Genomic DNA, 27,787 nt, shown 5'->3' with positions numbered 1-27,787 from the left:
ATTGACTGACTAACTAACAGTGACTTTTAGCTGAAGTGATTTGTTGCCACTGCGATCTGCTCATTTTAACAGAATATTGCGATTTTGCAGTCAGTGGTGTGTTGGAACTGATTTTAAAAGGGAACGAGAATTGGAATTGGGAATTGATTTTGAATAGGAATTGGAATTGGAAAAATCCCAACCCTGGCTACAGCGAAACTCGTGGTGTAAAGGGAGAATTAAATCCCTTTCTGAACATTTTACTGTTGCGTGTTTGTGGTCTGACCACTGCGTTAAAAGGACCGGAGGCGAGGCAGATCAGTTTGCCGGATGTCCTGGAGGATAGGCTTGGCGCGGCATGGTGTTTAGCGTGCGTTTTTAAGGTCAGTGTCAGACAGTTGGGCACAGCTGCTTCTGTTTGCTGACCAAGGTACATTTAGTTTCCCATGCAAAATCGTGCTGCACCTTTGACATCCAGTGACTGCTGCAAATAAACAAGAATCCCAAACTTGTAAACCACTTGCAGAACTTTTTCCATTGTATTGTATATCTGCTTTGTATTAGCATGCAAAACACTGAAACTAATTAAATCATTATGGGAAAGTTTTCGTTCATCCAAGATCAACGCAAACTGGAGGAAAGAGGCCTGGAATTCTCGGTATCAAACCCAGGAGCAGGGATTTCAGGGAGTAAGATGTAACGAGACACTACTGTTGCGATATGATATGTATTTCCATGTGCGAGTCACGATACTGTATATGCACCTCGATGCATGCTGCAGTCCTGATGAGTTACTTGCTTGAAGCAGAATAAGATCAAATGATCATTTAACGATGGACTGTCATTAAATTGCATTACATTTAGAGCGCCAAGTTTAAGAGTTTGAGAAAACGCACCCATAGTTTTACTGGACGTCTTCCGAGTGTAAAATAAAAGTTAAGGGCGTGAGTTTCAGACGAGACAAAGGTTTTTGGCAGACGACTTTGTTAATTAGCACTGATGAAAGCTTTGGGATGCTTGACTTGAGTTCGTAAGCGTTTGTTAAAAGCATTTTGTTTGCACAGACCGGGACTGAGGTGTTAACTGTCTAATATGTTGTTTTTTTTATTTTTTTATTATTATTATTTTTAAACTGTCCTGGAGCAATTGATGTGCGATTCCTAAGCTGTAACACCACTGCACATCAACCACAAAATTGAAGGTACCACATTTAAAAAAGAAAAACAGTTACGAAGATATGTTTATATGGTTACCCTTAAACAGTCGTGATGTGAAAGTTTGGACAGCTTCGGGTTTCTCGGAGAGAATATTCACCTGGTCATGGGACCATGAATGTGGGCAGCAGTGTGGAGTAGTGGTTAGGGCTCTGGACTCTTGACCGGAGGGTCGTGGGTTCAATCCCAGGTGGGGGGGACACTGCTGCTGTACCCTTGAGCAAGGTACTTTACCTAGATTGCTCCAGTAAAAACCCAACTGTATAAATGGGGAATTGTATGTAAAAATAATGTGATATCTTGTAACAATTGTAAGTCGCCCTGGATAAGAGCGTCTGCTAAGAAATAAAAATAAAAAATAAATTAAAAAATAAATGAATGTAGATCTTTATTCTTTAAATCTAACCTTGTCTGTGGTTCGGGGAGCAGGAGCTAGGGCTCCAATGTTCTGTCCTGCCAATAATATCTTCCTATTTAAACCCCAAGTCTCACCCTTATTCTCTGTCTTGCATTTTTTAGTTCCCTTCCTCCCCCACTATGATACTACTCCACCTCTGCAGCGGTCTCCCTCTGGGAGCAAGTGGAACTCGCTTTCCAACCTTTAGAAGCCCAGTAAAGCTGGCCTCATCCTCCGCTAGGAAGGTTGTCTGTGAGCCAGAGGGCCAAATCTATCCAAACTCTCTTCCATGTTCCTTCCAGGTTCCCCTTAGGGGGAAGTAATGGTTTCTTCCCAGCCTTGGATGCCGATCGGTTCGGTCTCTGCTCCGTGAGGACGGCTCTCCGCGAGCCGAGGAGAAACCCTGTACTCCCTCAGAAAGTCACAAAGCGCTTCTCTCCTCTTCTCCGCTCCTGAGGTTCCTCCTCCACGCAGCCCTTGCTCCTGTCCCATGAATAAGGAGGAATAAATTCATGATCACGTACCAACGTATGATGTCTGGCATCCAAATCACGATGCTTATAAAAGATAATTACAGACCGAGAGCCAGTCTCATAAAATCGTCATTCACCTGTCTAATTTTACGGTGCATTGCAGGGTGGTGACTGTGGAATTGGCAGAAGGTGCTGGCACTGTAGAATGTGTTGTGTGCGGTTTGTCACACAACAGGTTTATTGTTCGTAAGCTATGTGGGGTAGGTTTACGGTTTCATATTTGTGAACCCTAATGTGACCCTGAGCAGTAATAAACAAGATAAGTAGTTTAACCTTTTTCTTTTTTTTTATTTATTGCCTTGTTTTGCTAGTGAATGAGGCGGCCACCGTTTCGACTAGAACCCTGCATGGCTGAAATGAGTTTTGATTGAGTGTGAATGATCTCTTAATGGTCTTAATTGCTATTCAGTGTACGGCAGTGCACACATTTATGAGAACACCCCATTGCTTCTGTTTTGATTTGTTGTGTCTATGAAATCAAACCACTGGAACCGAAAATCCTTGGGGAAATTGTCAAAATAGGTGACTTAAATAGATCACGCATGCAATTAATTTAAAACAGTAAGAGAAAAGGAACACAGAGTCTCAAATGGTCAAATGCAGGAGACTTTTTAGAAGTTGTTTTAAGGTCATTTATTACTGACCAAAAATTGAAATTCTCACATGAGATGTTTTCATACAGTTAGGTATATAAAGGGTATAAATGGCAAGTCTTGTGTTCTAATACATTGGCACACTGCTGTATAGTAAGAAATAAATAATAATAATAATACGACACCAAGGTGTGCTTTGTTGCATAATTACAGCAATTAGGTTCCTACCATTATAAATAATCTAAAGATATATTTTAAAATTACTATATTAGTTATTATAAGCTATGTAAGGGGATGAGAAGATTAAAACCACTGTCAAATACGGTAAAGATTATCTTTTAAAAAGCTTTAATCTTTAACCGAAAAAATGACAATTTCAGTTCGAATAATGCGTGTGCATATTCTTTAGAGATGCAATAATTGACTGTTTTAATCGATTATTGATCGCCGTGTCTTTTATTTGGGAACCTCAACGAAACGAAACGTGGTGCCGAGCTGGAAGTCGGATCGCTTTTTAAGAATCTGTTTCTCGATGCAGGAATTCAGTCCTGCGTTTGTAATATTCTGCACATGCATGTTTTCAGTTGCATTTGACTGCACGTTTTATTTTGCTTCTTGCTTCGATTATTGTTGATTTTACATTTGTTTAGGGTATTGGTTGCTGGTTGCACTTCTGATAGTTCTTGTGAGTGATTTAAGGCTTTGAGACATTGTGAGGAAACTCCGAGTCACGGTACAGAAGTTATCATGCAGTGGTGAAAGGCTGCCTTTGAATAACGTGCGTGTAAATGGGAACATGTGTTTATACTAACTACAATAAATCACATTTATTCATCATTCAGAAACTATTCGGTGGAATCTTCAGACTGCATGAAGTGGTTCTAGAACATGATTAATTCTTTCACTGTTCAAAGTGCAGCTTTAAAACAACGTTAACGAACCTGATACACTTTACATTCATAGACCTTTTTGAAAGCTGGGTTGGACCAGCAGCGGACAGTGCAAAACTTTCACATCCTCTAAATCAAATGGATTTAAAACCTGTACAAAATCTTGAAGAGTTTGTCTTGCGTGTTCTGTTGCGTGGCAACAGGTATGCAAACAGCTTGCCCCAAAACAAAACTCACGTGTTTGAAAGTAGTCCACATAAATCAAGGGTCTTGTACCATGTACTTAACATTTTTGGAGAGCTTTTTAGCTGAAGTTGTTTCAGTGTGCGGCATGCGTTGGGTGCCACAGATCTCTGCAGGGAACTGTAATTGGTGTCTGTGTTGGGTCTTCTCAATATACAGCTCTGGCCAAAAGTTTTGCATCACCCTATAGAATTAACAAACTTTGCTTCATAAAGTCGAGTCAGACCTGCTGAATAACGTTAACATATTGAATTGCACACCGCTTTGTAGCTTTCCCATGTGCCCAAGTAGATGAAATGGTAGCCGTGTCAGTGATGATAGACAAAGAGAAGGAGATGTGATCCCTTTTATTGGACTAATCTGAACAATAATTAATCACAAGCTTTCAGGATCTCAAAGGTCTCTTCTTCAGATGAAAGCAGAAAAGAAAACATCAATTTCTCTTTTCTACTTTCGCCTGAAGAAGAGACCTTTGATGACTTGAAAGCTTGTGATTAATTACTGTTTAGGTAGTCCAATAAAAGGTATCGCATTGCGATATCATATTGTAGTTTCTTTGATTTACACGATGTTAAATAAAATCTCTAAAATGACACTTTTTTTTTCTTTTAAATTGTCTCGATGATGCAAAACTTTTGGCCACAGCTGTAGAGGTGAAGAGTGTTGTTATTTATTGAGTTTAGTTCATTCTCCGGAGGAGGAGGAGGAGGAGGAAGAGGAAGAGGATCTACCCTTTAGGGACAGCAAGTTAAAACAACAACAACATGCCTAATTGAATCTTTTGGTTTGAGTTGGCTCTGTTAGCAGAAGGCTTGTGGATTGAAGGAGCAGCGAATTGAGGGACTCGGGTGATTTTATAGACGGGCGGCTCACACTGTCGTTGAGCAGTAAGCGTGCCCTGTCAACAGGGATGACATCTTCATCTCGTTAGTGATGTATTCACATTTCATCAAGCCTCTCAACCAACTAGAGTCTGCTGAATGTTTCCGAGTTCATGCAACACACACACAGACACGCACACACTCAAAATAAAAGGGATAGTATTAGCTCATGAAAATAAAACGTTAGAAAATGGATTAACAAAAAAACAATTAGTTTTTAAATGCTGTTTAGATCACAAATGAAAGGAGAACAAAAATCTTCCTTGATATTCTCAACGCGTGCAGTTTCAGCCATCCCACTTTACTAATTTAAACGCTCACCAGCTACCTTTTCCAGTACATTTACAAATTCACCTTGCAGTGAAACCTACGATTGCCACGCAAAAGGGGGGGGTCTTATGGCTCCCCAGTCTTGACATGCGAATGTCTTTAAATGCATGTGACCTTTATTTCTTTCTTTTTTTTTTTTTTTTAGCTACTGGAATACGTGGGCAAAGGGAAGAGTATCCTGGACGTGGGACTGGCACTAGCGCGCCATCCTCTCAGCACTAGGTGCCACTACTTCGAGGTGGAGATCATGGATGCGGGAGAGAAGTGCTACATTGCTCTGGGACTGGCCAGGAGGGTGAGTTGTGAGCGCGGGCTGCAGTTTATAAAGACACTGTCGCCATGGATACAGGGCAAGGGTTTAAACCGGGGGGGTCAGACTCCGGTCCTCGAGGGCCGCAGGGTCGTCTGGTTTTCATTCCAACTTAAGCTCTCGATTAACTTCATTGATCTTATTGTTTGTTCTGTTGGACATATTTCATATTTCTTTCAAGGTCTTTTACAGTTGATTTTAAAAGTGCACTTCATTCAAGGTATACTACCGATTTTTGTAAACATTTTGAGGCCTGGAGAGAAGTGTTAAGTGTGTCCAGTTAATCAAATAATTAGAAAACGAAAGCCAGAAGACACCGCGGCCCTCCAGGAGCGGAGTTTGACACGGCTGGTTTCAGCCGTTCTGAATCGACTCGCGATGTTTCCTCAGTCGGCTTGTTTGTAGAGGTGCACAGATACTCGTACTCGGAGCTGCCTTCGCGGAGTATTTATCGGCAGGTATTAAATAAATCCTTCCATTGATGTGTTGACTTCAAAACAATAAAAAATAGTTGTCCTTCCTTCACTTTTACGACGTGAGTGCCAATTAATGACAATTAACTTCCGAATTGAGCTAATTTGGAAGCACATTACGGGCAGCAGTGTGGAGTAGTGGTTAGGGCTCTGGACTCTTGACCGGAGGGTCGTGGGTTCAATCCCAGGTGGGGGGACACTGCTGCTGTACCCTTGAGCAAGGTACTTTACCTAGATTGCTCCAGTAAAAACCCAACTTTAAATGGGGAATTGTATGTAAAAATAATGTGATATCTTGTAACAATTGTAAGTCGCCCTGGATAAGGGCGTCTGCTAAGAAATAAATAATAATAATAATTTCCCTCTCGTCCGGGACGCTAAAATGAAAGGAAAGGATGAGAGGAAATTTAATTTAAATCAACACATTAATAAATGGACTTGTTTTAATACAGATGTTTAATTTTTTTAAATAGAGGCATTGTTTCCATGCATTTTTAAGTGCAGTTATTATTCTACATACTGAGCATGCACCGTACATGCATAGAATATAAAATCCATATAAACTGAATATACTGCATATGATTGGACACATTATACTCGCTGCATTTTCTAGGCATATACAGCGTTTAATAGTTGTGGATGACAATTGCTGCTCGGCAGCTAAATATTTAAATGACTTCAAAGTTCTGCAAGTACAGACTTAAAAATAATAATAATAAATTCATTCTCACGTGAATATTTGCGTGCGTGTAATCTAGTTTCTGTTATGAAACATCTTCAAAAGGTACCTGCTTAAAACCTACATTTGGCTCCCGACAATTCAAAGCGGTTTGTTTGTGTTTAGCAGCCTTGGTAGTGAGTAGTTATTTCCACTCGCGGGACACACAAACCACTAATTCAACAAGTATTTTAATTGGGAGCTTAATCACTTCGGTCCGTGTTTATAATCCAAAACAACCCAACGACCGGTAAAGTGTTTTGCAACTACAGGGTGGCTGGCAGAGGTACTAGTCCAGGGGCACAGCATGCTGGCAGCATGGGTTATATATAGTGTACAGTGCAGCAACCAACTCCCTTAGCAATAGCTAATAATGATGGCTACTCCAGGAGGGCATTCGTCATTGAGAGGGGGTGTTCAAGTCCTTTTGATATTCTTTACGATCTGAAACTTTAGCAACATACAAAAGTTTAATACATTTGACTGCTTGAAGCTGACCACAAAAAGCCCTGGGTGATGTGTGTGTGTCTGTTAACATTATCAGCAGCTTTGTTTGCAATATTATTATTATTATTATTATTATTATTATTAATTGGTCATTTAGCAGACGCTTTTATCCAAAGTAACTTCCAGAGGCTAGGGCGTGAATTCTGCATCACAACTGCTGCTGCAGAGTCACTTCCAATAGGACCGACGGACGGAGCATAAGGAGGTTAAGTGACTTGCTCAGGGTCACACACACACGGTGAGTCAGTAGCTGAGCTGGGATTGAACTGGGAAGCTCCTGGTAACAAGCCCCTTTCTCTAACCACTGGAGCACCAAGTAACGCAAAGAGACGTTGTGAGCGAAGTCAAAATCAACTCCGGAATTTCCTGACCTCTTTCCTTCCACCTGAAGCTCACATGAAAGGCCTGTGCGTAAGCCAGAATAAGTAGGAAGCTGCTGTGTGAGGTGGTTTCCCGACGCTGCGGTAAACACAGAGCAGAGAAGTTCATGTCGGGGTCAGCGTTAACCCTTTAAAGACCCAGTTTTACAAAGCGCTTCTGTTATCAAACCTGTTTCCCCGTGCACGTTTGCAGAAATCCGCTTGGCTGATCTGTTTTTTTATTTCTTTACTTCTGAATTAAACTGGCTTTGGCCAGTCAATGGCATTAACAAACACACACCTAGATACTTCTCACACAGTTCTTGCAAGATGCCTTTCCACGTACTGTGTCTGCATTCTTGTTCTTTAAAACCATGGATGCAGGAAATAAAAAGTGAATTAGTTAATGAAGCAGGGATGGAAATAAGACATTGCATAGCAGTTTGATCCATTCCTGGTTTCACTGAGTTTAATAAAACTCACCCTGAGCTTGTTCAAACTAGCGGCTCATTTTAAGCTTGTGTTTTAAACCTGAAATGGGTGAAACTGCCATGCAATACGAGTCTTCTTTTCATCCCTGTGCTGTGAAATGTTATTAAATTGAAGGAAGGGCGTGTTATCTCAAGATCTGGTTTTTGACAAACCGAGTGCAACATTACTTTTGTTTTGTGACGCTATTTACCTTGAGGAGTGACAAAGCTGACAGATACTTAGATCTGAAATGCATGTTAAGCTACATATGCGGTGGACCACCTTGCATTTTTAAACACAGGATTGAATTGGAAGTTGCAGAAAAATATTTTTTTTTAAAAAGTCCTGGTTAGATATTGTGTAGGCTTTTAAAAGCGTGTGCAGTTGATTGGAAATTTCCAAAACGATGTAGTCAGTGCTGCTTTTGTTTGTCCTGCATTGTCATGGTACTGCCACAGGAAACGTGCAAGTTGTATATTTGACAGGGGAGAATGTACAGTATGTTACTTATTGCAGTGTGCATTTCTTCCACTGTCCCTGGTTAGCTGCTATGAATGGAAACTGAACAGATAGGATCTGGTGCTAGACGCGCTGCAGACCTCATACGCCATGTGTGCTGATGTTAAATAGAAACAGCATGTTGTTGCATTCTTTGGAAATAAATGCCGGATTCCAATTAGTCCTACAAATATTTTGTTAATTTGTTGTGTTTTGTTTTTTTTGGGGGGGGGGGGGGGGGATGCGGGGGAGGCTTGTCGATTCTTCGCATGAATGGAAAAAATGAGTGTTCTTGCTAGCCTGCCTGTTTGTGTTTTTTTTATTATTAATATTGATGATACAAATTTTAAAAAAAGAATATACAAACATTCAAGCAATCTCATTGCTGTAAAAAAAAAATAAAAAAACGAATTGATGACCGTGGTGAACATCAACAGTATGTACTAGTATAGAGTAAGAAATAAGAAAAGATAGCTTCATGAACATTGTGTAAGTGGGGTTCAAGAACTGGATGGCAAACAAATGAGGTCTTCGTATCATGGAACAGTGTTTATTAAAGAATGCTTTACAGTATGCAGAACAACCGATTGTGTTTTCAAGATACATGTAAAAATGTGACCTACAGACAGACCCGTTGTACAGATCGCTGTATGTCCCCCTCATCGGACAACTCCCAATAACTAAATAATATTAATACCAAGTTTCATCACAATTTCATAAGTGATTTTCATCTGCATAAATGTAAGTTCGACTTGCAGATGGACATAAAAAATAAAACTATGGGTTTGTTCTACAGGGCAGTCGTCACAAAACGCATCTTCAGCTCCCAAAGGGACTGCACAAATCTGCGCAGCCCCAGGCAGAGCTAGCGACAGGGGACGGCTTTACAAAGCAGGAGCATTGATTTATACCTTTGATATGGATTTACCCCTGTTCTGTGCCAGCGCTGCTCTGAGTAGTGTTGACTCTTCTGCTGTAAGGGGTGTCGATGCATGCTGCCAGATAGCAGATAGCAGTTTTATATATAAATATATATATCTATAAACACAGCCAGGGGCCATTGGATACTGCCGCACTGTTCGTACAACATGGATTCTTTTGTAGTGTCTGGTGTTCTCAGCAAACATCACATGGGGCACAGCCCAGCTTTTTAGAGCTGCAGAGACTTAAAAGGAAGGAGCTATGAGAATAGGCTGAGGGAACAGGATTTTATTTTATTTAGCAAAAAAAGGGGGACTTGAGTGTCTCTTAAAATCTTAATGGAAGTTGAGAAAATGAACAACCAAACAATACTTTAAGAGCAGTACAGAACTGGGGGAGTGGACCAGATATTTTTCGAATGTGCATCGAATCCTGTGCAGACGCATTTGTAGGAAAAATGACCTTAAAATGAACACACTTTTTTAAAAACTTGGAAAGCATCTTGAAACGTCTTCAGTCTTCAGTGTGTTGTTGAGCATTATGGGACATGATAAATATGAAAGGTGATCTTGTTTAAAAATTGCGCGTGTTTTAAAAAATGGAAGCAATTTTAAGAAACCTTCTATCTGTAACTTTTTTTTATTATATATATATACTTTTTATATTTGTTTAATTTATGTAAGTTGCTTTGGATAAAAGCATCTGCTGCACAATTAATAATAATAATAATACTACTAATAATAATAATAATAATAATAATACTAATAATAATAATAATAATAATAATAATAATAATAATAATAATAATAATAATAATAAAAACATTAAAATGAGCAAAATTGCACCAGTGGGTCTACACAGAAATCGAAATACGTGGGGAGGAAACAAGAATGCAGGAGTATTCTGCAAATGTACCCGACGGTAATTCCATTGAAGGTGAAACAGCTTCCATAGGAAACATTTTTGACTGTCGCCTTTTGTAAACAAAATTCCTGCAACGGTACTTCAAAGCAGGACTGGTTGCAGGAATGTAAACCAGTCCAATACTCTTTAAAGATGCCTTGAAACCCTTATTGAACTCGAGCAGTTTGTCTCGAGTAGGTGTGCGTTTCAGTGTAACGGGACTTTGTTTTAGGAACCTGTTTACCTTTAGGTGTGATTAACCTGCCCGATACTGGATCTGGAAGAATACGACACGTTTTTGCATGCTTGTGGATCACAGGACGGATTTCAATCAAAAGCCACATTAACCCTAATCCTGTGTAAATATCGTATAGAGTTAGTTGTGATTTTATAAAGTATAAATTTTGTTCAGCGTCTTGCATTCAATGCAGTAATAAAACAACAAAATAACAATAATAAAAAAGAATCAAACATGTAAAAACGCACAAGCAAGTTTAAGCCATGAGCACGTTTAATTAAAATGATAGCATGAAGCCTTCCTCCTCCTCGTCCTCCTCCCCGTCCTCCTCATCCAGTTTATATAAAGAACACAGTCATCTTCACACAAGAATACTGAGGAAGATGACGACAGTGAGGCACAGGATAACAAAACACATTTCTGATAATTGCCATTGAGTCATCTCCTGTGCTATCAGATGTTGGCCACTTGTGTATTTTATTTGGCACGAAACATTATTATTATTTTTTTTTTTTTTTATTTTGTTTAATGTATTCGCTGCTACGTGGCATCAGCAGCAGAGGCTTGTGAAACGTTTTAGACGCTGTTCAGCGACTCAAAACTGTTAACACACCAATGCAGGGGTGTCGGATTTCGTAAAGATCTGAACTGTAAAGAATAAACCCGTTTGTATTTCGCTTACAGTTTTATGGAGTGCTTCTGGGTTGTGTTGCTCTTATGTCGAGTTTCTCTAAATCTGCCTTTGCCAGGCTTTGAACCTGCTTTTAGCTTGTCCAGAGAACCCGAAGTACCGGTACTGAAAAGCCTAATTCATTCTATTTTAAATAGTGTGAAAAAAGCGAATTTTCAACGCTGTCAGCTCCACCTACTCCTTCATATAGACAGAGAGAGTAGTTGGCGCTGGCAGATTTGTATAGAATTAGGTAGGCTGTTCAGTCCTGGCACTTATTATTCTCCAGACAAGCTCAAAGCACTGTCTGACACATAAAACTGTAAACCGAACAAGTTTACAGTGCTTTATTTCTAGATGCTGTACTGTGTGGAGAAGCGTAAACCGTTTTCACTGACAGTCAGTTAATGATGCATTTCTTTGTTATTTTTTTTTTTTTTTTTTAGGATTACCCAAAAAACCGACACCCCGGCTGGAGCAGAGGATCAGTGGCCTACCACGCGGGTGAGCACCCTGTCAAAACTGAAACAGTGTTTCCCCATTACGTTGTTTAGACAGGTAGCGGACAGTGGGGAAGATGACGGCTGCAGAGGCTTGTGACGCCATCAATCAATCAGTCAATCTGTCAATCAATCTGTCAACACACAACAGAAACAATGAAAGCATAGATGAGGCATGGAGATGCAAGCAGAACAGAACGCAGGTACTGTTGATAGGTTCAGTCCTGACAACCACCCTGCACACTTCATAACAAAGAATACGCGAACATCTTTTTTTTTTTTCAACGTGTTTTATTTAGCGTTTCCTTCACGGGCCACTACAGCCCCCTTAATCTCTCCCAATCTGTTTTTATTGATGGTGGTGGGCGGTTGCTATTTTTGCTTCGCTCTACACTTGGATAAACAGACAAGATCTTTTTGTTTGCTCGCTGGCTTGCAGGTCTCAAACGTTTACTGTATATGGAGCCCGGCTGTACAGTATCTTGATCTGACATCGATCCTACCAGCTAGTGGTCTCTGTTGCCGCTGGGCGGGTAAAGCAAAGGTTAGGAGATGTATTTATTTATTTTAAATGAAGGAATTTCGCTCGCAGCCTGTGTTATTCATTCTTTTATCTGCGCTGAACAAATATCCTGCCTCCCTTCAAGACCATCAACCGTCAAACACATTATAATGTGATTCTTCCTTACAATCTGATACGACTCCTTAGTGTGTGTGATCCCAGCAGCTAAGGAACATAGCTTGGAGTGAAACCTTCTGAAACAAAAGTTAAAAAGAACAGAGCAGTAATAATTAGTATTTATTTATTTGGCCAGACGCCTTTATCCAAGGCGACTTCCAGGTGTTACAGGGCAGTACAGGGTTACAATGCAAGCTTCATATTGAAACACAGTGTAGTTTACAGTAAGTGCAAATAATAATACTACTAAAGTACAATATGAACCAGGATGCAACATGTTAGGAGATGTTTACAATGACCTAATAGTAATGCAATCCCCAAGCAACTTTCTAATTGAATGCTGGACGGTTAACCAGCAGCAGTGCATTGAGAACACTTTGTCATTCAAAAGCAAGACGCCTTCAGATACCGCTGAGGAGATACGACTGGAACCAGGAGCATGATATTATACCGAGAAAGTAATTTTATAAAGAAAAGAATTAAAGAAAATGGTTGTTCTGGGCAGTCTGTGTGAAGAGAGAGGCTGTCGCAGAGACCTGCGCGGTCGGTAAAGGAAGCTGTGTGAACCTTTTTGCTCAGCCGTCCAGTATTTAGTTAGGGAATTGACAAAAACGGGCAAAACGAACCTCAGCCGTGAGGCTGTGTGACATACTGCAAATCCATAAATACTTGTGACCAAAATATTTGGCGAATCACACCAATAAAAAATATACAAAGCACGTATTGTTAGTGGAATTTGATATTCGTGCCAAAAATGTTTCGCGGTTTTTATTTTTTTTCATATGCAAAAAACGTATAATAAAAGGCTCGCCAATATTTATGGCTTTACAGTATGCGCGAGGCTGCAAATAGTGCACCAGAGTGAGTATTTGCTTCGTTGTTGCATCTCTAATAATTGATTTGTATTGATAATATCACTTATTAGTGCCTTGGTCGTTTATTGCAATGAAAAAAATTAATTTTGTCGGTGCCTGTAATCTTTTTTTTTTTCCCAGACGGTCGTCAAAAGCTTAACGGGATCGGTGCTTCTGCAAACGAGGTGTTTTGTTCCTTTCTCTTCCTGTAGGCAATCCTCTCGTCACAGATTTTAAAAAGTAAAGCGTTTTGAGGCCCATCTAGTTATTGCAGAAAGGTGGCTATTCAGGTGTTTGTGTCTAAGATAGTATTATCTGTGGTCATATTGTACAAGCTGCGTCGTGTTGCGTTTAAACACATGGCAGCTCTGTAGACAATGGTCCCTCTTAGAAGATCAAGTATTAATGAACTGGCCTGGCCCAGACTACAAAAGCAGTCTGTTTTATCTAAAAACATGACGAGGTCAAAACGCTGTGGGTTTAATGATTCATCATTATAATCACAATTCATACATTAATCTTGCCAATTTGTCAGAAACAGAATTGAACTTCCTTGATTGAACAAGAGGCTGATAATCACTGAGGAATGGTGACATATCCCAACAGAACGTGTTTGCAGAATCATCGTCCTGACGTCGATTTGTAAAGCTGTACGCTTTTGGCAGTGTTAGGGCAGGTTTTTCTAATTTTTTTTTTGTCCAGCCCTTATGTTTTTTTTTGTTTTGTTTTTTTTTAATTAAAAAAAAAAAAAAAAAAATGTAAAGCTGTGGAATCAGACTTGTAGGAACCGAGATGTGATTTTTTTTTCTTACTGGACCTGCCAGAGTGTGTGTGTTAAGACTGCGGTCTTGTTCAGAGGCTGTGTTAAGACTGCGGTCTTGTTCAGAGGCTGTGTTAAGACTGCGGTCTTGTTCAGAGGCTGTGTTAAGACTGCGGTCTTGTTCAGAGGCTGTGTTAAGACTGCGGTCTTGTTCAGAGGCTATGTTAAGACTGCGGTCTTGTTCAGAGGCTGTGTTAAGACTGCGGTCTTGTTCAGAGGCTGTGTTAAGACTGCGGTCTTGTTCAGTGTTTGTGTGTTAAGACTGCGGTCTTGTTCAGAGTGTGTGTGTTAAGACTGCGGTCTTGTTCAGAGTGTGTGTGTTAAGACTGCGGTCTTGTTCAGAGTGTGTGTGTTAAGACTGCGGTCTTGTTCAGAGGCTGTGTTAAGACTGCGGTCTTGTTCAGTGTTTGTGTGTTAAGACTGCGGTCTTGTTCAGTGTGTGTGTGTGTGTTAAGACTGCGGTCTTGTTCAGTGTGTGTGTGTGTTAAGACTGCGGTCTTGTTCAGAGTGTGTGTGTGTTAAGACTGCGGTCTTGTTCAGAGTGTGTGTGTTAAGACTGCGGTCTTGTTCAGTGTTTGTGTGTTAAGACTGTGGTCTTGTTCAGAGTGTGTGTGTTAAGACTGCGGTCTTGTTCAGAGTGTGTGTGTTAAGACTGCGGTCTTGTTCAGAGTGTGTGTGTTAAGACTGCGGTCTTGTTCAGAGGCTGTGTTAAGACTGCGGTCTTGTTCAGTGTGTGTGTGTTAAGACTGCGGTCTTGTTCAGAGTGTGATGCGTTTTCTTCGCCTATCTGATTTAGAGACTGCTTTGACATGTGGGTTCACCCACCGAACAGACAGAGCAAGAACACATCTCTCTGCTTGTTGTTGTTGTTGTTGTTATTAATATTATTATTATTATTATAATTATTATTATTATTAGTAGTAGTAGTAGTAGTAGTATCAAGAAGCATCCTGGCTCTCTGAACTATCTTAAAGGGGTAATCAAGGCTTTCAAATTCAGTTTAGCAGCAACTGAATAATCATTAGCACCTCCACCCCTTTTTGTTTGGCTGAAAATCTTCTTTCTTGCGTTCAATAATTTGGAATACACAGCTGTATCTCAAAGACAATTTTACAGGTGAAAAGATACTGCTGCTGCTTAGAGGGGGCCTGATCAATTCATGTTGTGTTTCAAATTTTCCAGCTGCAATCCGCAGCGTTGGACTAATTTGCTAGCATTATTTAGCACTCCTTTTTTTTTTTTTTTTTTTTTTTAAGTGAATTGCTTCCACGTTGTCACAACCGTTGTACTAAAGAGTTCCAGATTTAGTTTTCACTTTGATCTGTTTATCCTGCCGCCATCACGCTATAAATTCACTTCCATCCTACCTGTGCAGCAGATCCCTGGGTCCCCCCATGCTGAGCCTTGCATTTCCAGTCTAGAGCTCTCCACATGGGGTCAGGACGTGGGGATTCTAATACCTGCTGTGCAGGAAAGAAGAAAGCTAATTTATAGTGTGGTGGCGGCAGGTTAAATTTGGCATTGCCCTGGAAAAGCAAAACGAAACGGCTTAGTGAGGAGAGAATCTCGCTGGCAGAGGTTGTTCGAAGGTTTTGGTTGTTCCTGATGATTTGTCCTCACACCGATTTGTTCGCGGTAGAACCCTCTTCTCAACCCCTGGAGGAAGGAAGAGATAAAAGTGACACCCACCCACTTTGTTTAATTTTAGATAGTGATTGTTTAAACAGTGTCGTCCCCCCCCTGGTTGCCAAGGACGACCAGGAAAATATTTATCGTCAGCCTCGAATGATGGAAGCCTGCGGTTTGCTTTGTTTGCTTGTTTTTTAGTGATGCTGTTTTGTAATGTGTGTTTTTTTTGGTTTTTTTTTCGTAATGTAAGTGCTTTTTTGGAGTGGTAGCGAAAGGTGCCAGCAGGTGCATTTGGGTATTAGCAGGGTGGGATAAGTTGAAATCACGAAACTGCAAAACAACTCTACAGCATGGTAAACCCAAGGGCAAAACAGCAATGAGGGATCAGCCACATGGAAAAAAAAATATATATATATATATATTGAGTCTGATAAACAGGCAGTTTTTTACTGTCAAAGTGTATGTAGCTTTGAATGCTTAGCTTGCCAGCATCTTCCCCACTGTAGAATGCATTGGCCAGTCTGAGTGATTCTGTTTCATTTTTTTTTTAAATTGAAATTCTGCTTTTACCTGGCTTTGAGCTTGCCATCATTTGAAAGCCTCCCTCATTCAATTCAAATCATGTGACACTATGGCAACTCTGTCGGCTCCCCCACCTGACCCAGTACTTAGGATTCTCCTGACAAGCTTAAAAGCCAGATACTGAGAAAAATTATCAGCTCGATCCTGGGGAAGCAGAACCCAGAAACACTCGGGCATGATTGCATACACTGTGTGTCTGCTCTGACGCTGGGGTCTGTCCCTCCCCAGACGATGGGAAGATCTTCCACGGCAGCGGGGTGGGGGACCCCTTCGGGCCACGCTGCTTTGAAGGGGACATCATGGGCTGCGGGATCATGTTCCCCCGGGACTACATCCTGGACAGCGAAGGTAAGACCACCTCTCCATCCCACTGCAGTCTAATTTTAATCATCGCTTCTGTGTGCGTTTTCCCAGATGACAGTGGTACATTCTCTTCCATGCATCATACACACAGAATACAGAACGAGAGCGCTGTGGTGTTTTAACTCCAGGAGTAGCGGAACCGATTCAGTCTGATTTTGAGCTCCACAGAAATCAGGTGCTGACAAATCAGGTGAGGGTCGTTGGTGTTGTCTGGGCTGATTTTTTTACCATTCCAAGTGAGAACGAGTCAAAAAAACAGCAGCTTGGCTTTCTGCTGATCGCTGCTTTTCTTTAGACTCTGGAGAAGAGCGATCCACACAAACCCAAGCAGCTGTCTCTTCACTTTCTTCACCTGGAATGGTAAATTCGGTTCAACACCAATCGCCTTCACCTGTGAAGAGCTTGATCCGAGTAATCGGATAGTGCAGCACTATATTACAGAAGAGGAAGAAAAATCTGTCCAAGTATGGCATCAAATCTCTTAGAGAAGGGACACAAATCTCTGATCTGCACAGTAGAATGCGTGTTATTTATTTCCTAACTCGTTAATGCCTTGCTTTCTTGCCCGTGTTATCTTTAAAACGAATGAATGCGAACATGATCATTTTTTGCTTTTTTTTTTAAATGTTTGTCCCAACACTAATAATGGAATAATCAGCTCTACCCAGGAGTAACTCAGCACAATACCTAGGAACGCTCACAGTTGGTGTGTTAAGTAACGGAGCGGCTCAGAGCGAGAGTTTTTCCTCTCACTCGGATCACCGATGAAATCCTCTCTGCAGCTCTGAGCTGCTCAGGGGGAGCGGAACTGAGCGTGCCGTGAAGTGGGTTCTTTCAGAGCCAGTGTATCTTTACACCTCTGTGTGTCCTTGTGTCTCTCTGTGATTCCCCAGAAGACAGCGATGACTGCCTGAACTCCATGGAGGTGAAGCCGAAGCAGAGGCGAGTGCAGAACGTGCTGTACCTGAACGACGCGGACGCGGAGGAGGAGGAGGAAGAGGAGGAGGAGGAGGGAGAAGAGATGGAGCAGCAGCACGATGGCAAGAAAGTCATGGTAAAGAACAGAGCCTTCAAAACCGACAAGAGCTGATCACCTATTAACTGGTCCTCCTTTTACAATTTGGGGAGGGAGTCCACATCATAAAGTGATTTCAAGTATGTGAGCCCAAACTAATTTCAGTCTTTGAGACAGACAGATACCGTTGTCTTTATGACTGCACACTTATTTTCTCATTGTCGTTGTAAAAGCCAGCGATGTACAGTGGATGATCCATAAAACTCTCGATTTTTAGTGGCACATTTAGAAATTCTGAAACGAACTTCCTGGAACTCAATATGACAAACGTTTCGACCTGTAAATCTTTCGTGGGAGACGTTGGGGGGGGGGGGGGGGGAAGAGCACAGAAAACCAGGACACATGTTTGGAAATTAAGTGGAGACAGATTTCAAGTAGGGAACTCTTCTTTAAACAGAGAGATTGGTGGCAGAGAATGGATTCCCTTTCCGTGTAAATGATGCTGAATCACTGGGACCCGACTTGATTGTTTTCAAGATTAAAGTTTTAATCATCTACTAGGAATCGGAGACACTGTGATGGGCTAAATGGCCCCGTTGCTAAATTTAAGTTCAAAAGAAAAGAAGACAGAATCTTGTCTCCTAATGGAATGCTTGGGTGGGCTGTTCCATAAAAGCGGAATGTTCCATTACGTTACTGTCTTTTAATGTCAGAGAAGCCCCAAAACATTTTTTGATCAAACCTCTGTGGATTAGGACAAACCCATTCCATCCATCACCACAGATAGCTTGGGCTTGCCGTTAGTCTAACTAACCAGTGTAACTAAGATACCGTTTCCACTGATGTCATTGGACTGACTGTAAACATACACAATGCACAGTTTAGGAACCTACGTTTTTTGTTTTTAATTGAAGACATATTGAACTGTTGATTTAAAATAAAGTATGTGCTAACCGCATGTTTTCCACAGCTCCACTGATTATCGAGAACAGGTTCAAACAAAAGTTAGCGCAACTGTCTGACTTTTCAGATGTCATTGTTTTGAAAAAAAAAAGTTGCACTTTCTCCTACAAACACAGATCAGTTCTTCTGATAGGCGTCCCATTGTGCCATCTAGTGGCGAGTTACTGTAAAAGCAACAGATTCCCGAAATGTGTAGTCAGACCGACTGTACCCAAACTTATCAAAAACAAGCAAAGAAACTCCCGTCAAAACCACCCACTCGCGGGCTGTTAATAAATCTAATTTATTTCTTATTTTCTGCAAGCATTCAATGGCCCGCTCTTTTCATTCACTAACCTCTCTCTTTCTCCTCCCATTTTACCAGGTGTTTTTCACACGGAATGGGAAGATCATTGGGAAGAGGGAGGCTGTGGTCCCGACCGGAGGGTTTTACCCCACCATCGGGATGATGAGCAGCGGGGAAAAGGTTGGAGTGGACCTGCATCCCTTGAGTGGCTAAGCTCGGATCGGACTCCGTCACTCCCCTCTACAGCAACCCAGCCAGACTCGGACTCTCACTCACTCTCTCTCCCCTCTACAGCAACCCAGCCAGGCTCGGACTCTCACTCACTCACTCCCCTCTACAGCAACCCAGCCAGGCTCGGACTCTCACTCACTAACTCCCCTCTACAGCAACCCAGCCAGGCTCGGACTCTCACTCACTAACTCCCCTCTACAGCAACCCAGCCAGGCTCGGACTCTCACTCACTAACTCCCCTCTACAGCAACCCAGCCAGGCTCGGACTCTCACTCACTCACTCCCCTCTACAGCAACCCAGCCAGGCTCGGACTCTCACTCACTAACTCCCCTCTACAGCAACCCAGCCAGGCTCGGACTCTCACTCACTAACTCCCCTCTACAGCAACCCAGCCAGGCTCGGACTCTCACTCACTAACTCCCCTCTGCAGCAACCCAGCCAGGCTCTGTGATAGGAATGTATTCAATATTTCAGGCTGGCTTCAAAGACCCCACTTAGCTCTAACCGAATGCTGCCATTGGGTTGTCCAAGATTATTGCTAACCAGTGAAACCAGCCATTTCAATATGTCATTCAGACAGACAGAGGCTGAAGAATAAAATCATGGCCAGCCGCTGGGACAGACATTGCTGGTCCCCTCCACTACCACCGAGCAAGGCTGTGGCAGCACTGATGCCTAGCGGCTGACACGTTGCTGATGCTGCTGTCCTTTCACTGGACTCCTCTGCAACAGGACTGAGAAAAAATAACAGCGATGGCCAACGCAGCTGAGAGATTGACACTTTCCCCAGGACTAGCCTGGCCAAGCTTTGACCCGTGACTGTGTAAAAGCAACAGGGTAATCAGGCACCCACATTTTTCTTACTCTGCGGGTGAGATCTGAACACCTCAGTGCTTGAGTGGAGCGACGCGCACAAGACTGGGGAAGACGAAATAAGAGCAGCAGAGTCTACAAACAACACAACAGCATCTGAGACGAGGCTGTGAAACCACCGCCGGTCTGCAGAGCAATCCATGACCACACTGAGGCGTCGACCCCCTTCTCTCTCTCTCTCTCTCTCTCTCTCTCTCTCTCTCTCTCTCTCTCTCTGCGTTCATGTCAATGGATGAGTGATGGGGTTTTTCAGTTTTATAGTTCAGTACTACTTGGTAGGTTTGGTGGAGGGACCTAGAATATGGGATTTAATCATTTAACTATGTGAAGGGTTTCCCAGCACAAGCAATCAAGCCTTCTTCAATAGTCTTCTATAAAACCGACATGCAGTTTTTAGTCGCCAAATTCGGTGGCGTGCGGTAGGAACCAATGCTTCAGAATCTGTGTGCACTTGAATCCCGTTTTTAAAAAAAAAATTCCAGCAAGAAACTGGTTTATAGAATCGATTCCTCAAACGGGTAGCTTGTTTTAACATCAGATTTAATTTGTAAAAACAAAAATAGCCAGCAGTGTGCTGTACAGCTGTGCAGTTACCAGTTCCAATGCATTGTAGGTTTCAGCATTTCAAATAATGCTGCCCTGTGCGAGTGAGTGTAGAAATTCAATTAAAACTGATGAGACAAGGGAGGAGCCCTACCAAAAATTGACATAGATAGTCACAGCAGAGAATGTACAAATGAATGAGTTCTGGGGTGACTGTCATTTTTCCAGTGTGCTCCCTATAGCTAGAGTCCAATCAATATTTAAAATCTCACTCTCCATTATTTTTTTAACCTTGAAAATATATTTTACAAATAGTCTAATAAAATATAGTGCTAAAGGTCAGAATAGGAAAAAAAAAAAAAACACTGACAAATATAAAGCTGTATGCATATACATATATAATGTTATACTGTAGGAGGGCAGAAATAATCACTTGGCTACTTTGCACTGCTGCCTGTGAAAAAAAAAAACTATGGGAAGCAGCTGCTTGCACTACCACAGAGGGTGCTGTAGTGCAACAAACAGCAATGCATTGACCCAGTGGAGCACAACTGTGCCTTAGATTCCATTCCAGCCAGGACCTAAATCACGTACCTGAAGAGTCAGTTAACTAATGTAGGTCCTGCATGGGACAGAAACCCTGGCCGTAGTTGTGCACGGCTGCATTGACGGATTTAATACGGGCGCCACCCTTTTACAAGCAAAAAAAAAAAAAAGGGTCTCAATTCAGAATGGTTTGTTTTTCACAGCGGTTGTGTGAAGCGACATTACAAAAACCCTCCTGTATATTTAAAATATATATTGTAGAAATCCCTAACTTCCAGTCTGCACAAAAGAGGGCTGTAAATACAGTAGATTTAAACCGGCGTTGTTTAAACTATCAGGCACATTTTCTATGAAAAAGGTTAGTTTAGTTCAGCTTTTGAATTTCATTTCAAATGATAACCATGCTCGATTCCAGCGTTTTCACAAAGCTGCAAGATACTATAAAAAAAAACGCTGGATCCTCACATCTTCGGTTGAACATCGAGTAGAAACACTGCACAGTTTTTAGGATTTTTATTTTAGTTAAACCGTTTTTAAACGTTCAAACACCTTCCAGTCCGCATACAGTAGGTGTTTACAATGAGGAGATGTATTCAGCTTGCTTTCCACACCGTGGCACTTTCAATCCATCGTGCCTGGCTGTGGGTCATATGCAAAGTTTACCTTCTGATGGAGAGAATGAGGGGGAGGTTTTTGTAAGCATGGTCAGACATGCAAATCTCTACAAACGCCTGTGTAGATTCCTACCTGTCTGTGTGTGTGTGTGTGTGTGTGTGTTAAAGGTAGGAGTCTCAGGCTGGTGATGCTACAACTATTAGAAATGTAATTAATGATGACGCTGTGGCTGCTAAAACGCATCTGAGATGTTTTGGGAGGGCGGTGGGGCAGTACTGTAATCAATTCAACACTTGAAACTCGTCTAAAGTCTGGCAAACTTCCATCCCCTGCTCTCCTCTCCTCTACGTGGCTGCTCACGGTTCAAACGGTTTACACTTATATTTTTATATATATCATTTTTTGTTTTGTTTCATGTACAGTATTGCAAGGTTTGTGTCTGGTTTTAAAGACCCCCTCCAAACCAGCTGTACCCTTAATAGGCAAGTCCAAGATTACCACGAAGCAAGGAGAGAGATGCCTGCATTAGGAAGATAAATATCTTCCTCTGAATGCCAGTGATGAGCAGGTTGTGTGTGAAACTTAGAGCTGCAACAAAGAGATTTTTCATGTTTTGAATATTCTTTCAGTCCTGGCTCATCCAGTCCAGGTTATCTTCGTGCCGTCTGAAATCACGTTGGAACCTCACCGCAATCCTAGGTCCCAGTCCGAGGTCGTGTAGAAATATATGTGAGAAATATACTTGTCCTGTTTTTAATGAATAAAGGAGATTCTTTTTTAATTGTATAACTTTGACACGACAAAAATAATTCAGGACTGAAAGGGTTATTAAACTGATTTGAATATCCTTTTATTTCGAGCTGGAAAACAAATTTGCACCATTTTACAGTAAGAAAAAATAATCTCACTTATTAAAGAAAGGATCGGTGAACACTCATCTCTACAGTAGAATGCAGACCTCATTAATGCATCAGTTTCCTTTGCAGGATATCTTTTTTGATATAGAATTTATAAATAATATGTTGCAGTAGAGGCTTGTTCCCTTTTCAAGTACGAAATGTAACCATTACCGTATGGGTATTTACCTCATAAAGATCCCCAAACCTGAAATATACCAAAGCTGTTTTTTTCTCATTGACCCCAAGCAACAGATATTCGGTCCCATCCAGCCCTCTTTATGAAATAAATAATCGGAATGTTTTGCACACTTCTGGAAATCAGCGGCTAAAGTTGAACACGTAGGATGAAAATATTTCACTCCTGCTTCGTTTTTCAATGTTTTGTTTTAAGCTTTACATTTTACAGGGCAAATGTACCAAGAAAAAATAATGATTTGAAATCGTTTCCTAGTAGTCATAGGTCTGACCCCCACTGTGGGTAACAGAAATTGAGATGAGAACAGAAAAGATTAATAGATCTGTGAGTTTATTCGTGTTTTGTTTATACAATAACCTGGATGTGCAGCTGTGGCCAAAAGTTGAGCATCACTCTCTAGAACGAACTCATTTTGCTGTGAAACCTTTGCTGTGAAAATTTTTGAATGAAACCTGCTGAATAATGTTACGTTAACATATTGAATTGCACACCGCTTTGTAGTTTTCCATATACTTCATGAAATACTGTACTACTATGCTGACTTCCGGTAGGCTTTTGCGATATCATTTTGTAGTTTCTTCATTACATGATAAATAAAATGTATAAATAATGTTCATAGAGGAAGAGTTTTTTTTTTTTTTTTTTTTTTTTTTTTTTTTTTTATGTACATACATACCTAAAATTCTAGGTGAAGCAAAGTTTTTGGCCAGAGCTGCATGTCAATTTTGATCTGATTTTGAAATACAAAGACCAACTTTGTTTTCCCCCAAAAAGAACCTTTCTTTAGTTTGTGTGGAGTGAGTTAAAAGGTGTGGTCCCAGCCAAAAGCTTTCTTCTCTTAAATAAAAAAAAATCAAAGAGGCAGAGAGCAAGCTGATCGAATGAGTCTGCATCTGTCATCCTGCATAAGATTCTGGAACCCCCCCCCCCAAACAAAAAACCACCAGTCCCAGCTCTCTTGTATTTATGAAATTGCAACAGGCACTGTCCTATATAAAAGTGTATGTACATAACCAAGATGTTTATACATGTTAATAAAAGATGGCTATTTACACCTTAATCTCCTCTCTGACGCCTCTCTGTGGTCAGTGCCGCTACAGTCCAGCAAGGAGCATCTAGAGCAGGGCTGGCAAAAGCCGGCCCTTCCACTCCTGGTCTTTGGTTCAATTAAACAATTTAGAACAGGGTTGGAACAGTTACACCTCCATCCAGACCCTGACGTAGTTAATGATATCATTTTACCTGTTAAACCGCAAGCAGAATAGCCCCCCTGCCCTTGAGTGATCCCTGGGCTTAAAAGACAGAGCTACAAAGACAGACTCAAAGCGCAGAATCTGTTGATCCTAGAAGAATGATGGATGGGGAACATGTTTGAAGTCTTGAAAATCTTAAAAGGGGTTGATAAAAGTGAACCCTACCCAAGACTTTACAAAAGACTGATACAGAAACCAGGATCAGGGGGACATAGAGTTGGAAATGAAGTGGTGTTAGCCTTAGGACAGAGGGAGGGAGGCTTCTTCACACAGAGTGGCGCATGCAGTGAATGGGCTACCTGGTCCTGTTCAGGCAGAATCACTGTGATCATTTTACACTTCTGACATATTGACCCACTGCAATTTCAAAACGCATTGAAAACTGCCTTGAATTGATCAAACGTTTTCTCTTTGCATACGTTTCTCTTCTCTCCATTCCCCCTTCCCCCCTCCCCTTTTTTTTAAAATTAGAAAATGAATCCACACAGTTTTGAATAAAAACAAATTTATTAAAATGCTAAAGCAGTAAGAAAAGGCAGACATTATATACCTCTATTAAAAAAGAAAGAAAGAAATGAAGAAAAAGTCAGTCTTAGCCAGGTGTCCAATAATACTCTGGACAGACAGATTCTCCGAAAAACACAAACAGGTCTGTTCAAGACCCCTAGAAGGTGGGGACAGGTGGTTTATATTAGGGCAGCTGTGCTGATGAGGAATATTCTGCAGCTGCCTCTGAACCAGCTCTGGTGCAGGCTTGAGCAAACCGGAACAGAGGAGAGGTGTCAAGACAGTCCGGCCTGTGCGTTTGGAGCGGTTTGTACAAGAAGGAGACCTAGAACACACACAGCCAGGGATGAGATCGATTCAGATTTAAAATCAAATTTCCAATTCCATCAAAAAAAAAACAAAAAAAAACACAAGGTAACTGGCACCAACCCTATACACAACTGTTACAATTAAGTTAAACCTTTGAGAGCGGATAGAATCAAGGAGAATGATTAAAATTGACCAGTGCCGTTATAAAAAAAACGCTACGTTTTTTTTTTTTTCTCTTGTTCCATTTGGCCATCATCAGTTAGCGAAAGCAAACTTTTCACAGAAAGGAGTACTGTACATTTAAAACAACACAAACAAAATAAAAATAAGTGGAATGCCTATTAAAGTGCCGTTTCCAGCCTTTAAAAAACGCTATTCAAGTCATTGTATAGCCAGCATTGTATCCTCGTAGTCCTAGCGCAGTACATCAGTGCAGGTTTCCAGTTCAGGTGAAGAGAGCCCTGCTAATTGGAGATGCTAAACCCAACTTTAAAAAAAAAAAAAAAGTAAAAAAGCAGAACATGATTTCACTACCGGAACAAAATGCAAGATGCGACGTTACAAAACAAAATCAGTATCGTGCATTTCATTTCCAGCGAGAGCCAGATTAATTGAAGATAAAAATTAAATTCGCCTGGGTATCAAACCCCACTCATTTACAATTACCAACTCAGAACAAAAAATGTAAAACAAAATTAAATATGCATTCATTAGTCAGAAGATATAAAAAAAAATAATTAAACATTACACAAAAGAAAATTAAGGGCAGCTTCTTAATTAGCAATGAAAATCAGAACAAACTTTATATTTCCAAAAGCCTGTGCGGTTAACAACTAAAAATCAGAGGAGAAAGAGAGATGCGATAACTTGGTTATGAACAAAAAGCCCATCACCAAAAAGAAATTCAATTTTGTGTTTATTTGAAATCTTCTCATCAAAGCTGTCTCCGCTCAGTCCTCTTCCTCCTCATAGTATCGATTCCTCTTGATCAGCTCCTCCACAGACAGGTCCTCCGCCTCCTCCCCGTCCCCCTCCCAGAAGCCCACGTCCTGGGACTTGCGGTTGCCGTGACTGGGGAGCACCTCGGGGGTTCGGTCCCCCTGCTCCAGGGCCAATGTGGAGGGCTTCAGATCCTCCTTCTCTACCGCAGGAGAGCGGGCGGGCGACGGCTGGCTCTCCTCTGCCTGGAGCGGGCAGCCCTCGCTCTCCGAGGAGGGGGTGGGAGAAGGGGAAGGGGAGTCTCCGTTCAGCACGCGGTCCCCGGTGGCTTCCACAGGAGGCGCTGCTTTGGCTTCCACCTGCACCCTTTCAGCTGGAGACTCCAGTTTGGTTTGTTTCAGTTCTGGGGTCTGTGCTCCCGTTCTCTCCTCCTCCTCCTCCTCCTTCCTCCTCCACTCTTCCTTTGCTCTAACCGGCTCTCTCGGTTCCCTGGGGGCCCGCACAGGACTGTGCGCCACGGTGAAGGGGCGACAGCGTTCCTTAAGGGAGGCACTTCGGCGCAGTTTCTGCAGCTCGCTCCGCTCCTGGTTCTCGCCCTGCTCCTGGACCTCATCCTCTGGGGGCCACTTGGCTTTGAAGGGCCTCGCTGTACCCGCCTCCACCCCTGCGCCCTGGCCCTCAGCCCTCCCCCCCTGTGGCTGGGGTGGCCAGGTGATTTTCAACCTCTTGGTATCCAGAGGTTTCTCCGCAGCAGGTCCCGCGGTGGAGCTCTTGGATTCGATGGTGGCCGCCAGGACGTTGACCTTGGCGATGGGGGAATCCTCCACTAGGGGGCACTGCTGTTTGTCCGCGGGGGCCAGTTCAGGTCGCTGGTGCTCCTCTCCCTCGCTCTTGCTTGCCCACAGGTCCTTGTGGGGCTTGTGACCGAAGCCCTCATCGTAGTTCCCCTTGGCCTTGAACAGCTGGTTGAAGTGAGGTTTGCAGTAGACTGTGCCATGCAGGGAGGCATAGTTACCCAGACTGTTCAAAAAGAGAGATGCAGCTTATTAAAAAACAAGGCTAAACTCAAACCCCTATCCACACTACCTACAATAATGGAAACCCACACTATAGATATTCACATAATTTAAAACCAACAGAAAGAGTTTGGATAGCATAGGAATCAATTAAACAAGGCACAAAAAAAAAAACCTCACCCTTGACAAATTCACCACTTTAAAAAGTGGTTACTTAGCACTAAAGACTCTACATGCTTGTATAAAATCGCTATCTCTACACATTACATCCCTTTCAGCCACTCTGTGTATACATAAAACCGTACCAAGTTCACTACCTACGCATCTGCTTTTAAATGCCAGTCTTGCGACGGCGGTCAACCCCGCGAGCGCCAGGGCGTCTCACCTGAGCTTGCTGTTGCAGTGAGAGCAGCGGAAGCAGCTGCTGTGATAGACCTGCTGATTAGCCACCAGCTTCTCCAGGGGGTAGACCGTCTTCACGCACGCCACGCACGTCTCCCGGGCCGGCAGCTGGAACTTCTGTTTATGAAAACATCAACACTGCCTGCGTTAGTTCCCTGCAGCAGCTGCCTTATAAAAAAAGGGTTTCCCCTACAGTAAAAGCACAGCAAAGTGTAATAAAGCATAGTGAAATCATGCAAAAGCATAGGTAAGCATTGTGAGGGATGGTAAAGCAGATTAATAAACATGGCAAACCAGGATAAATGCATAACATGGTAAAATGCCATGCTGCTCCACACAATTAAGCATCATAAAAAAAATCCTGTGCTGAAATAATGCCCAACAACCCCTATAGGAGTCCAGGGGGTGTCTGGTGATTGCAGTCTGTGCAATTAGCCCACCCTCCATAGACACCTGCACAAGCCTGGCTGTGAGATCATGCAGTTTCCCCTCCTAGGTCACAACTGTATGCTCTTGGGTCACAACTTTTTATTTTCATTTTTAGACATCTCTTTGTGTGAACTCTATGGAGTTTGAGAAGTTGCCAGACCATAACTTTGGGGGGGGGGGGGCCACATGCATTATAAAAAATCAATACC

The 27,787-nt window shown here is 42.0% G+C and overlaps 2 protein-coding genes across 5 annotated transcripts in view; one reads left to right on the top strand and one right to left on the bottom strand.

Annotated features, from left to right (window-relative positions):
* The window catches only part of LOC117401072 (SPRY domain-containing protein 3), a 40,601-nt gene extending 15,705 nt beyond the window's left edge, over window positions 1-24,896 (top strand). For all 4 annotated transcript variants that reach the window (XM_034001508.3, XM_034001510.3, XM_034001509.3 and 1 more), the window contains 5 exons: window positions 5,206-5,355; window positions 11,575-11,632; window positions 16,421-16,540; window positions 17,449-17,609; window positions 18,898-24,896. In XM_034001508.3, the coding sequence (XP_033857399.3) occupies window positions 5,206-5,355; window positions 11,575-11,632; window positions 16,421-16,540; window positions 17,449-17,609; window positions 18,898-19,032 (624 nt within the window). In that variant the 3' untranslated portion in view covers window positions 19,033-24,896. The remainder of the gene's footprint in view (window positions 1-5,205; window positions 5,356-11,574; window positions 11,633-16,420; window positions 16,541-17,448; window positions 17,610-18,897) is intronic.
* LOC131720910 (LIM domain and actin-binding protein 1-like) lies at window positions 24,465-27,266 on the bottom strand (the record flags this gene model as incomplete). Its single annotated transcript, XM_059013352.1, is given in 2 exon segments — window positions 24,465-26,751; window positions 27,133-27,266. Coding segments are annotated over 2 exon segments (1,143 nt in total), but the record flags the coding sequence as incomplete, so codon positions are not given.
* Window positions 27,267-27,787: the final 521 nt, after the last annotated feature.

This window comes from Acipenser ruthenus, chromosome 45 (genome assembly GCF_902713425.1).
Source record: "Acipenser ruthenus chromosome 45, fAciRut3.2 maternal haplotype, whole genome shotgun sequence".
NCBI lineage: Eukaryota > Metazoa > Chordata > Actinopteri > Acipenseriformes > Acipenseridae > Acipenser > Acipenser ruthenus.
This window is presented reverse-complemented; position numbering and strand designations above follow the sequence as displayed.